Source organism: Pteropus vampyrus, unplaced genomic scaffold (assembly GCF_000151845.1).
Source record: "Pteropus vampyrus isolate Shadow unplaced genomic scaffold, Pvam_2.0 Scaffold276, whole genome shotgun sequence".
NCBI classification, from domain to species: Eukaryota; Metazoa; Chordata; class Mammalia; order Chiroptera; family Pteropodidae; genus Pteropus; species Pteropus vampyrus.
Window position 1 is genome coordinate 139,870 of NW_011889057.1, and position 13,220 is coordinate 153,089.

The window sequence follows — 13,220 nt, forward strand, 5'->3', positions numbered from 1 at the left end:
CCGACCCCAGCCCCCTTGTGCCACCTGTCCTGCCTGCCCCGGAGACTCACATAGCGGTGGGAGCCGTCATACTCGCACCGCTCGATCTTGTCCAGGGTGGCATCGGAGAAGTAGAGCTTCTCGGCACGGTGGTCGATGGCTAGGCCATTGGGGGTGCGGATGTCCTTCTCGATGAGAGTCAAGGCGTTGGCTCCCGACAGGGCTGCTCGCATGATGCTGGGGTGCTGTTCATTCCAGTTGGTCCAGAACATCAGACTGGGGGAAGAGAGAGCCACAGGGAACAGGAGTCAAAGCCAGGGGCTCCTCCACAGAAGGCCCAGGCCAGGGTGTGCAGATTACCAAGACCCATGGGTCGGCCAGGGTGTGAACCAGACCCTAGCACCACAGGCAACCTCTGAGCCACCTAGGCCAACAGTCCCGGTGCCCAGGAAGGGCCTGGCCATGGCAGTCTGTGTGAGCAAGTGTTTCTCAGTGTCTGTGAAACAATCCTCTGTGTTTACTGAGAGATAGTGTAGCCCAGTGAGTCAGGCTCTGGGGTTCTTGTCCTGGCTCCACCACTTACCAGCTAGGAACTCTGGCAAGTTATTTAAACTCTCTGTGCCTCAATTTCCTCCTCTATGACGTGGGGCTACTACCTGTGCTACGGGATGGTTTGAGGATTAAATGAGTTATTATTCGTCTTATTGACGGCCCCAGTCAATGCTCAGAGTATTTTCTATAATTTTATTGCCGTCTTTTTCCCGTACCCAGGAGTTGCTTATTGAGTGTCTACTGTGTACTAAGTGCTGGGGATGTGTGGATCCTACCCTTAAGGAGTTCTCGAGAATCACCACCACAATTTAAGGCCTTTGCATACTTGAGGTCCGAGCCCTAGCTTGGCCCTCGAATGAGTGTCTTGCCCTCCTCTCAGTAAAGGAGGCAATGGGGCAGGCTGGCCACACCATGCTCCTCTCCAGGGTGGTAAGGCTCCAGAGGTGGGTGTGGAAGGCCTCAGGGCTGGTCAAGCACTACACTGGGTGTGACTGTGTGGTCCTCAAACAACCTGCATTGGATGGTATTTCCTGGGTCCTTGGTCCCAGAGATTCACCCGGTTAGGCCTGGGGTGGGGCTGGGGGCCCAGTGCTCCCCAGGCAATCCACATGCACCCTGGAGTCTGAGAAACACTGAGCTGCATAGAAGCCAGTTCTGTTTTCCCAGGTCACATAGCAAGGAAGTGGCTGAGCTCAGGTTAGAGCCAATCTTTCCTGCTCCTGCATTCCCCTCCCAGGTCTGCTTGGAGCAGTTTTTGCCACCCTGTGGCCCACCCCTCCTTATGCCCTGGGCCTGGCAGCTCACTTCTGGCACTCGTCCAACACAAAGGCCCGAGGGTGGTCATCTCCAGACATGGTAATGACTGTCTCACGCTCGAAGGCCCCTGGGCGGGTCTGGTCCACCGTGTGGCGGGTGATGGTGGATGTCGTGTAGCTTGTCCAGTAGAGAGTATCCCAGCCACGGTGATAGGCCAGGCCTTCCACAGAGCCCACGTCTATGAGGAGACAGGAGTAGCCATAGGTCAGGATAAGGCCACAGAGCAGAGCTGAGGGGACAGCCTAGGCAGCGGCTACGGAGGACTGCCTGGGGCACCCACGTCCTTGGTACATGTGGGGTTGGAAGTGTGAGAACTGGGGAGCTTGTAGGGGCACAGCCCCCAACCCAAATGACCCACGGTCCTCCTTGACCCTTCTTCCTGCGTCTTCCCAACCTGAGTATATTTGACTTTGTCGTGGTCACACTTCCCTGGAGCTAGAATTTTGCCATGTTGAGTGCAAACTGGATTTCAGTAAATCAGCACCTACTTGGGCTGTACTGGGGAGCTTCCTACTTAAAAAGATCCTGAACTGGGTTGTTTTGTAGACATTTTAAACTCAGGTTAAAGAACTAAGTGCACAATGAGAGAGAGGCAGCAGAACAGTCCTGTAAGAGGGAAAAAACTCAGGAGGTTTTAGTGGCTTCAAGCTGTATGAAGAAGTAGCTGCCAGAAAGCTGCATTAATAGAAGTAGTGTAGCCTGAACAATGGCCTGAAGGGAGGGGACAGTCCTATCAGTCTCTCTCGATTGAGCCCCAGATTGCAGAGTATCGAGTTTAGCATAGGACACTACATAGAAGATGTGCTCCCCGTACACAGCCAACCCGAAGGGGTGGACTGGCTCCGACTTCAGAATCACCTGTGGAGACAGCACCATTGCCTTCACGGGTATCGCTCAGGCCTCTCGCTCCAACTCCGCTCCCCTGCAGCTGGCTCTAGGGACAAGGGGGCCTGGCCCTGGCCTAGGTTCCCTAGACAAAGTCACAGAATGGGAATGACCCACAGAGGCATCTTTCCACCTCTCTCATTTAATTGATGAGGAAACCAAGCCCAGAAGGTGAAGACTGCACAAGGCCACACAGCTAAGTGGCAATGTCAGGGCCTGGATGGGACTCCTTGTGGTCCTCCCAGCTCTTCCCACCAGGCGGCCTCCCTCTCTGCTGTTCTGTGCCTGGGCAGTCTCCTTCTTGGCTGACCAGCCGCCCCCCGACCCCAGCCCCCTTGTGCCACCTGTCCTGCCTGCCCCGGAGACTCACATAGCGGTGGGAGCCGTCATACTCGCACCGCTCGATCTTGTCCAGGGTGGCATCGGAGAAGTAGAGCTTCTCGGCACGGTGGTCGATGGCTAGGCCATTGGGGGTGCGGATGTCCTTCTCGATGAGAGTCAAGGCGTTGGCTCCCGACAGGGCTGCTCGCATGATGCTGGGGTGCTGTTCATTCCAGTTGGTCCAGAACATCAGGCTGGGGGAAGAGAGAGCCACAGGGAACAGGAGTCAAAGCCAGGGGCTCCTCCACAGAAGGCCCAGGCCAGGGTGTGCAGATTACCAAGACCCATGGGTCGGCCAGGGTGTGAACCAGACCCTAGCACCACAGGCAACCTCTGAGCCACCTAGGCCAACAGTCCCGGTGCCCAGGAAGGGCCTGGCCATGGCAGTCTGTGTGAGCAAGTGTTTCTCAGTGTCTGTGAAACAATCCTCTGTGTTTACTGAGAGATAGTGTAGCCCAGTGAGTCAGGCTCTGGGGTTCTTGTCCTGGCTCCACCACTTACCAGCTAGGAACTCTGGCAAGTTATTTAAACTCTCTGTGCCTCAATTTCCTCCTCTATGACGTGGGGCTACTACCTGTGCTACGGGATGGTTTGAGGATTAAATGAGTTATTATTCGTCTTATTGACGGCCCCAGTCAATGCTCAGAGTATTTTCTATAATTTTATTGCCGTCTTTTTCCCGTACCCAGGAGTTGCTTATTGAGTGTCTACTGTGTACTAAGTGCTGGGGATGTGTGGATCCTACCCTTAAGGAGTTCTCGAGAATCACCACCACAATTTAAGGCCTTTGCATACTTGAGGTCCGAGCCCTAGCTTGGCCCTCGAATGAGTGTCTTGCCCTCCTCTCAGTAAAGGAGGCAATGGGGCAGGCTGGCCACACCATGCTCCTCTCCAGGGTGGTAAGGCTCCAGAGGTGGGTGTGGAAGGCCTCAGGGCTGGTCAAGCACTACACTGGGTGTGACTGTGTGGTCCTCAAACAACCTGCACTGGATGGTATTTCCTGGGTCCTTGGTCCCAGAGATTCACCCGGTTAGGCCTGGGGTGGGGCTGGGGGCCCAGTGCTCCCCAGGCAATCCACATGCACCCTGGAGTCTGAGAAACACTGAGCTGCATAGAAGCCAGTTCTGTTTTCCCAGGTCACATAGCAAGGAAGTGGCTGAGCTCAGGTTAGAGCCAATCTTTCCTGCTCCTGCATTCCCCTCCCAGGTCTGCTTGGAGCAGTTTTTGCCACCCTGTGGCCCACCCCTCCTTATGCCCTGGGCCTGGCAGCTCACTTCTGGCACTCGTCCAACACAAAGGCCCGAGGGTGGTCATCTCCAGACATGGTAATGACTGTCTCACGCTCGAAGGCCCCTGGGCGGGTCTGGTCCACCGTGTGGCGGGTGATGGTGGATGTCGTGTAGCTTGTCCAGTAGAGAGTATCCCAGCCACGGTGATAGGCCAGGCCTTCCACAGAGCCCACGTCTATGAGGAGACAGGAGTAGCCATAGGTCAGGATAAGGCCACAGAGCAGAGCTGAGGGGACAGCCTAGGCAGCGGCTACGGAGGACTGCCTGGGGCACCCACGTCCTTGGTACATGTGGGGTTGGAAGTGTGAGAACTGGGGAGCTTGTAGGGGCACAGCCCCCAACCCAAATGACCCACGGTCCTCCTTGACCCTTCTTCCTGCGTCTTCCCAACCTGAGTATATTTGACTTTGTCGTGGTCACACTTCCCTGGAGCTAGAATTTTGCCATGTTGAGTGCAAACTGGATTTCAGTAAATCAGCACCTACTTGGGCTGTACTGGGGAGCTTCCTACTTAAAAAGATCCTGAACTGGGTTGTTCTGTAGACATTTTAAACTCAAGTTAAAGAACTAAGTGCACAATGAGAGAGAGGCAGCAGAACAGTCCTGTAAGAGGGAAAAAACTCAGGAGGTTTTAGTGGCTTCAAGCTGTATGAAGAAGTAGCTGCCAGAAAGCTGCATTAATAGAAGTAGTGTAGCCTGAACAATGGCCTGAAGGGAGGGGACAGTCCTATCAGTCTCTCTCGATTGAGCCCCAGATTGCAGAGTATCGAGTTTAGCATAGGACACTACATTTTTAGACAGACATGTGGACCGGACTATGTGAAGCAGAAAATGTCCAGAGGAGACTGAAAGGACAGGTCTGTTCTTGTCACCACTGTATACCTGGCACCTAGTTCACTGTCTGGCACTGAACTTTATGGACGGGATGAATGAATAAATGAACAAATGAGTGAGTCAAAAGACCTGGGGTATCCAGCCTAGAGGAGAGAAGACTGTAGCAGAACAAAATAGCAGTTTTCAAAGACCTGAAAGGCTGTCCTAGGATGACAGCTCTAGCACCCACTGCCCTTCATGGAGTGCCACCACCTGTCTGGTGCTGAGCTGAGGTTTCACACTTGTCACCACCTCAGGTGCTCCTGTCTCCTTATACAGGAAAAATCTGAGGCTTGGAGAGTGTAGGAAACTTGCCCAAGTGGCTGAAATCCTGTGTCTGGGCTTGAACCTGGCCCGTCTCTGCAGCCTGTGCTGTGAGCACCAGACACACAGAGGAGAGCTGGGGCTTATTCTGTGCAGCCTAGGGGTGAATTAGGACTGGGGTGGGGGAGTAGGAGGGGAAAACTGCCTCCAAAGGAGGAGAAATGTCCAAGTAACTACAATGGACACAGTGTGATTCGCTGGCCATCTGTCAGGGAGGCTGAGGCAGGTAGGATTCAGAGAGAGCAGGGATGGGCTGGCTGGGGTCTGCCCTGAGTCTGTGCTGACTCTCCCTGCACTCCACCCGCGTTCCTGGGAGGATTCCGAGTCTGGGCTCACTCTCCACAATGGTAGTCCTCCCGGAGCCATCATCATTGATCTGCTGGATGTTCCCAAAGTGGATGTCACTGAAGAAGATGCGGTTAGGGGTGCCTGGGGAGGTGCCTGCTCGGTAGTCGAAGGCCAGGGCAATGACGTTCTTCATGTGTTCAGGGTCCTCAAAGGGCTGCACAGGTGCATTGAGGTTGCGCTCATCTGACAGGTGGATGCTCTTGAGGATGGTGCGCTCCGAGTATAGCAGATAGCCAGCATACTCACGGCACGATGCCCCGTCTTCAGCCAGCATCCCATGGGCGCAGGCGCAGGCCCGCTGCCCACCGCCCCGGTACAGGCACAGCTGCTGGCACCCACCGTTGGCCACTGCACACACATTGGTGCCTGGGGGAGGGTGCAGGGGAAGGAGGAGGTTATGGAGGGCAGGGCCCTCTTGGGGGAAAGACTCACCGATGCCTCTGTCATTTCGGCTGAGGTTAAAACTCTGGTTGGCGCCCTGTTTTGCCTCGATACCCTCAATTCAGACAACCCTCAGATCGGTCCTGGAGCACCTCAGCCTCTCCTTACTACCTTCGGGTCTCTGGGGCCACTGGAAAGTGCCCCTTTGGGTCTTACTTCTTTTTTCGTCCCCTCACTCTAGGCACTCCCAGGCCAGGGCCCCTCTGGCCTCTCTTGCCCAGCCCAGACCCTAGCCTCACCTTTCTGCCGGTCTCGGTTAAAGACCTTGATATCTTTGAGCTGGACGCCAATGCCTGTCCGCAGGGGCACAGAGTCTGTGGCATTGTCTTTGCTCCCGCGCTTGATGGAGCCGTTGGCGTGAGTCCTGGGGGAAAGGAAAGAACCATGAGCAGGACGTCAACTGGGGCCAGGTGCGGGGGAACAGATAGCCAAGGAGAAGGCCAGGACGGGAGCCCTTACCTGTCACTCCAGTAGATGAAATCCTCAAACACGGACACCGAGAACATGTCCATGTTGTTGCTGGATAGAACCACCTCGCGGTTCTCACCCGTCTCCAGGTCGATCCGCTCAATCTTGTCTGTCCGGGCGTCACACCAGTACAGCTTCCCATCCTACAGGCCAGAGGCACCCACTTCACCTCCAGGCCCCTGGGCTCCCGTCAGCCCCCTCGTCCCGGGAAGCAGGGAGCGTCTCACTCACTCCTGACGCTCTTTCTCCTCCTTTCGCCACCTCCTCCTGCCCTCTGACCTGCCAATCTGCTGACCTCTAGGCTTCCCTCCAGTCTCCACTTCTGAGTAGCCCCCCATCTACCACTTCCGGGGGTGGGGCAAGAGCCCTACTCTAGGTGGGAGCTGAGCCAGAAGCTCCCATGACTCCCTGGGTCCATATCTTCCTACCAAATGAATTACAGGGAGATTCAAATGGGAGCAGGGCATAGGATAAGGGGAGCTTCCCCTCAAGAGCACAGGGTCCAACCCTTTGGCCCCAAGGCCAAGCCTGCATCCAAACCTGATAGTCCACCGAGATGCCGTTGGGCCAGCTGATGCTGACATTAACCAGCACCACTCGCTCAGTGCCATCCAGTCGAGACCGCTCAATACGTGGATACTGGCCCCACTCAGTCCAGAACAAGTACCTGGGGGATGGAGGTGGAAGTGGGGGTCATTCCTCAGGACATGGAGGAGAGAAGGCCTCAACAGTGTGGGCTATGGCCAGGGCGACCAGGCCAGGCCAGAGCCAGAAATGGGATCGGCTAGCCTGTTCAGCTCCTTACCCCTTCTCTGGGTGGACAGTGATGGCCCGAGGCTTGTCCAGACCCTGGGAGATGACCACATAGCGGAAAGAGCCATTGAGTCGGGCGACCTCGATGACATCAAAGCCCTGGTCCGTCCAGTAGATGTTGCCTGAGGAGGAAGTGGGTGGCGCTCAGGGGGGTTGGGTGGGAACACACGTACCTAGTCCTCTCCCAGCTCCCAGACGCCCCTACTGCTTTCGCACCTGTCCCCACCTGCCCCTTCTCTTCAGACCCCCCCTTCTGAAATCCCACTTCCCCTTCTTCCTCTGGAGCCCTATACTCTCCCATGGTTCACCTGCGATCCAATCCACAGCGATGCCCTCCACGCGGCCAATGCCATTGGTCACCACATCCTCGCGCCATGTCTGGTCTCGCTTAGCCCGGCTGATGGTGCTTAGGCCCATGTCCACCCAGTAAATGGTGTCATTTTCTGGAGGTGAAGGAACCAATAAGGGGATGCCCAATAAGGCAGGAGCAAGGTGAGGGTTCACAATCACGCGGAGTCAAGATAGAGGTGAGTGAGTGCCGGGGGCCAGGGAGCTTGGAAGGGGAGACAAAGAGGAGCAGGGCAGCTGTGGCGAGTGCCTCCCCCTCCAGCTGTGACCCCTGGAGGCCATGTCCCATTTCCTCCTGCCGTCAGATGGCTCACCAGCATGGAAGTCGATGCCGACAGCCAGTGAGGTCCCCGACACTGGAACCAGGGCGTCCGACTTGTCGTTGGGATCCAGGGGGATTCCCCGGATTCCCTCATGTACAGAGTACAGGAGAAAGGAGCCCACACCTGAAACACAAGGATATTTCAGGCAGGGGACTTGCTGACGCCTCTTTAAACTTGGCTTCTGTCACTGTTAAATGTTCTTCTTTGCTTCCCTTTTGATATTTTCCCCCAGCTATCATCCCTCTACCCTCAACACACATGTACACACATCCTAGCCTGAGGCCTGGAGCCTGGGCAGGGCAGTCACCTGGCTGGGAGTGGGGAAATGAACTCCAAACTCTGGAGAACCACCTGCAAGTCTCTAGCTTTCCACTAGAGGGCAGAAGAGGCCTGGCTTTCTCTTCTTGCACTATGCCCTCAATCTGGCTTCCCTCAATACATACAACCCTGCACCCCCAAAGGCTGTTAGGGAGATTCTGGGGAGGTTCAGATAAGACAGTCGCACTGGATGACTTCCAAATCTAGATTTCGATCTTAGTTTCCTCTTTGTCTTCCCCTCTCTCCAACACATGACACTCAATATTCCCCACACCTCGCTCCTGAGCCAGTCTTATTCTGTTTCCCCATTTCCTACAGGGCACGATAGCCAATCTTGAATCCTCCCTTGCCTTTGTCCCTTGATACAGTGTATCCCCAAATGAATCCCCAAATGGATCCTAGTTGTTCAGGCTCCAAGAAAAAAAACAGATTTATGGTTGAGTAAGTTTGGGAAGACTCCAAACAGTAGTCTTCTCTTGAAACATTCTCAGTGCTGATGAGCATGTTTAAGGTTCTGAGAAATTCTGCAGCAAAAAAACAAAACAAAAAACCACTAAAGCTTTTTTAACCCATCTACCCACATCAAAGAGAGAGGTACCCAGGAGTGCGCCTTGGGAAATGGCAATTTCTGAAGAAAGTCTGAGTCCCATCCTTCCTTTTCAGCCCCATCCTAGGCCCCATCTCCTAACGGCCTCCTAACTGGTCAAACTGCCTTGGTTTCTCCCTCCCCCACTCGGCTGGCTCTCCGCCGCCAGGTTAATCTGCCCCAAGCACCACTTTCCAGGCACTGCTGGCTGAGAACTCATGGCCCACCTCGCTTCGCAGTCTATCATCATGACTCCCCCACACTGCCCACACTCGGGCTTGGCACCCCAGGGCCCCTGCACACGCCCTCCTATCGCTTTGGACCCCTTGCCTTGCATATTGTCTCTTCTCTGAGCCACACACACTCGAATCCTACTAGTCGTATAAAACTCAGTTCATTGCACCCCATTGATTTTGACCCCTCGCCTCTGTCCCCTGGCATCCCCCACAGCACCCAGCACAGGGGGCTTCCTGAGTATCTAACTCAGAAGGTCCTTAATAATACATGACGAACGTAGTTTTGTTGTCAAGGTGAGGAGAGAAAGGTGGGGCTGTAGATTAGGACGGGCTGGGGTTGGGGACCTGGGCCAAGGCGGGGGTACTGACCCTCACAAGCCTGCTGGCCACTCCGGAGGCTGTAGCCAGCTGTGCACATGCAGGAGCGGGTTGACTCTGATGTGGGCAGGCAGAGCTGGGAGCAGTCTCCATTGTTGACACTGCATGGGTTGGTGCCCTCATGTTCTAGGGGAGGCAGAGAGAAAGGGTTAGTGGCCCACCGTGGGACCTCAGTGTCAGGATCATGCTGCTCAGGGGCAAGACAGTCACCACCTTCACCTTGGACCTCGAGGGGGTCACCACCCAACCCAGCTTTCAGGCTGTCTGTCCTCCTGGCCCCCAGTCCTGTGGCCAGATGCTGACATTAACCAGCACCACTCGCTCAGTGCCATCCAGTCGAGACCGCTCAATACGTGGATACTGGCCCCACTCAGTCCAGAACAAGTACCTGGGGGATGGAGGTGGAAGTGGGGGTCATTCCTCAGGACATGGAGGAGAGAAGGCCTCAACAGTGTGGGCTATGGCCAGGGCGACCAGGCCAGGCCAGAGCCAGAAATGGGATTGGCTAGCCTGTTCAGCTCCTTACCCCTTCTCTGGGTGGACAGTGATGGCCCGGGGCTTGTCCAGACCCTGGGAGATGACCACATAGCGGAAAGAGCCATTGAGTCGGGCGACCTCGATGACATCAAAGCCCTGGTCCGTCCAGTAGATGTTGCCTGAGGAGGAAGTGGGTGGCGCTCAGCGGGGTTGGGTGGGAACACACGTACCTAGTCCTCTCCCAGCTCCCAGATGCCCCTACTGCTTTCGCACCTGTCCCCACCTGCCCCTTCTCTTCAGACCCCCCTTCTGAAATCCCACTTCCCCTTCTTCCTCTGGAGCCCTATACTCTCCCATGGTTCACCTGCGATCCAATCCACAGCGATGCCCTCCACGCGGCCAATGCCATTGGTCACCACATCCTCGCGCCATGTCTGGTCTCGCTTAGCCCGGCTGATGGTGCTTAGGCCCATGTCCACCCAGTAAATGGTGTCATTTTCTGGAGGTGAAGGAACCAATAAGGGGATGCCCAATAAGGCAGGAGCAAGGTGAGGGTTCACAATCACGCGGAGTCAAGATAGAGGTGAGTGAGTGCCGGGGGCCAGGGAGCTTGGAAGGGGAGACAAAGAGGAGCAGGGCAGCTGTGGCGAGTGCCTCCCCCTCCAGCTGTGACCCCTGGAGGCCATGTCCCATTTCCTCCTGCCGTCAGATGGCTCACCAGCATGGAAGTCGATGCCGACAGCCAGTGAGGTCCCCGACACTGGAACCAGGGCGTCCGACTTGTCGTTGGGATCCAGGGGGATTCCCCGGATTCCCTCATGTACAGAGTACAGGAGAAAGGAGCCCACACCTGAAACACAAGGATATTTCAGGCAGGGGACTTGCTGACGCCCCTTTAAACTTGGCTTCTGTCACTGTTAAATGTTCTTCTTTGCTTCCCTTTTGATATTTTCCCCCAGCTATCATCCCTCTACCCTCAACACACATGTACACACATCCTAGCCTGAGGCCTGGAGCCTGGGCAGGGCAGTCACCTGGCTGGGAGTGGGGAAATGAACTCCAAACTCTGGAGAACCACCTGCAAGTCTCTAGCTTTCCACTAGAGGGCAGAAGAGGCCTGGCTTTCTCTTCTTGCACTATGCCCTCAATCTGGCTTCCCTCAATACATACAACCCTGCACCCCCAAAGGCTGTTAGGGAGATTCTGGGGAGGTTCAGATAAGACAGTCACACCGGATGACTTCCAAATCTAGATTTCCATCTTAGTTTCCTCTTTGTCTTCCCCTCTCTCCAACACATGACACTCAATATTCCCCACACCTCGCTCCTGAGCCAGTCTTATTCTGTTTCCCCATTTCCTACGGGGCACGATAGCCAATCTTGAATCCTCCCTTGCCTTTGTCCCTTGATACAGTGTATCCCCAAATGAATCCCCAAATGGATCCTAGTTGTTCAGGCTCCAAGAAAAAAAACAGATTTATGGTTGAGTAAGTTTGGGAAGACTCCAAACAGTAGTCTTCTCTTGAAACATTCTCAGTGCTGATGAGCATGTTTAAGGTTCTGAGAAATTCTGCAGCAAAAAAACAAAACAAAAAACCACTAAAGCTTTTTTAACCCATCTACCCACATCAAAGAGAGAGGTACCCAGGAGTGCGCCTTGGGAAATGGCAATTTCTGAAGAAAGTCTGAGTCCCATCCTTCCTTTTCAGCCCCAGCCTAGGCCCCATCTCCTAACGGCCTCCTAACTGGTCAAACTGCCTTGGTTTCTCCCTCCCCCACTCAGCTGGCTCTCCGCCGGCCAGGTTAATCTGCCCCAAGCACCACTTTCCAGGCACTGCTGGCTGAGAACTCATGGCCCACCTCGCTTCGCAGTCTATCATCATGACTCCCCCACACTGCCCACACTCGGGCTTGGCACCCCAGGGCCCCTGCACACGCCCTCCTATCGCTTTGGACCCCTTGCCTTGCATATTGTCTCTTCTCTGAGCCACACACACTCGAATCCTACTAGTCCTATAAAACTCAGTTCATTGCACCCCATTGATTTTGACCCCTCGCCTCTGTCCCCTGGCATCCCCCACAGCACCCAGCACAGGGGGCTTCCTGAGTATCTAACTCAGAAGGTCCTTAATGATACATGACGAACGTAGTTTTGTTGTCAAGGTGAGGAGAGAAAGGTGGGGCTGTAGATTAGGACGGGCTGGGGTTGGGGACCTGGGCCAAGGCGGGGGTACTGACCCTCACAAGCCTGCTGGCCACTCCGGAGGCTGTAGCCAGCTGTGCACATGCAGGAGCGGGTTGACTCTGATGTGGGCAGGCAGAGCTGGGAGCAGTCTCCATTGTTGACACTGCATGGGTTGGTGCCCTCATGTTCTAGGGGAGGCAGAGAGAAAGGGTTAGTGGCCCACCGTGGGACCTCAGTGTCAGGATCATGCTGCTCAGGGGCAAGACAGTCACCACCTTCACCTTGGACCTCAAGGGGGTCACCACCCAACCCAGCTTTCAGGCTGTCTGTCCTCCTGGCCCCCAGTCCTGTGGCCAGGGTAGCTGTAAGCCTATAAGTTGTCTCAGAATTAGAAAGAGGAGCCCGTTTGGGTGGTGAGTGGAGCCCCATTTTCATTCCCATTCACCCGCTTGCCCAGGGGTTCCTGCAGCCAATCCTGGCCACAGCCCCGACCTCTCTGAGCCCCCTCCTGCCACCCCTGCCCCTCGCCCCCTGCCTCACCCAGCTGGATGCTCTCATCATAGACCTTCATGTGCATCACCAGAGTGGTGCTGTTCCGCAGGACCACGGACCCCGAGCCGTCAGCCTTGTTGCACGTGCCCATCTTCTCCGACACCTGATCTGCCCACCACAGCTTGTCCCCTAGGGCGGCAGGAGGGGATGAGACCCTAAGAAAGGCCCCCCTCTCAGCTTTCCTGAAGGGCCTGCCCTGCCAGAGTGGGCAGGCTGCCTCCAGGCAAGCCCCCATCTTCCCAGCCAGTCAGTCCAAGCTGGCCTGCCCTGCTCCTGTCCCTGCTCCCACCTAGTGGCCCTCACCCATGATGGCCAGGGCAGTGGCTTTGCCCAGCTGGTTCCACATGGTACTGATGACCTCGAGCTCGGTCCCATCCAGGTTGCAGCGGTTGATGGTGTGGTTCCTGGAGCTGATCCAGTAGAGTTTGCTTTCAGGAAAGTCGATAGCCAGGCCTGGAAGAGGGTGGTGTCATTGCCAGAGAGCCTGGCACCAGGGCTGGGGTCCCAGAGCCTGACCCAGCTGGGCTACCCACCCCCAGGGATGGGCACAGAGTATGTGTGAAGGGTGAGTGGGTTTGGGGGAAGGGTGGTGATGACAAACACAGCTGGGAATTCGGGAAACAGTGGGGCAACTGGGGGACCCTGAAAG

The 13,220-nt window shown here is 55.6% G+C and overlaps 1 protein-coding gene across 1 annotated transcript in view; it reads right to left on the reverse strand.

Moving 5' to 3' along the window:
• LRP1 (LDL receptor related protein 1) overlaps positions 1-13,220 on the reverse strand; it is a 90,923-nt gene that overhangs the window by 20,745 nt on the left and 56,958 nt on the right. The window contains exons 33-42 of the mRNA XM_023520750.1: positions 12,073-12,207; positions 10,554-10,685; positions 10,200-10,334; positions 9,885-10,014; positions 6,897-7,023; positions 6,348-6,499; positions 6,128-6,252; positions 5,436-5,813; positions 3,888-4,077; positions 2,603-2,807 (exon numbers count right to left, since the gene is read on the reverse strand). Of these exons, the coding sequence (XP_023376518.1) occupies positions 2,603-2,807; positions 3,888-4,077; positions 5,436-5,813; positions 6,128-6,252; positions 6,348-6,499; positions 6,897-7,023; positions 9,885-10,014; positions 10,200-10,334; positions 10,554-10,685; positions 12,073-12,207 (1,709 nt within the window). The remainder of the gene's footprint in view (positions 1-2,602; positions 2,808-3,887; positions 4,078-5,435; positions 5,814-6,127; positions 6,253-6,347; positions 6,500-6,896; positions 7,024-9,884; positions 10,015-10,199; positions 10,335-10,553; positions 10,686-12,072; positions 12,208-13,220) is intronic.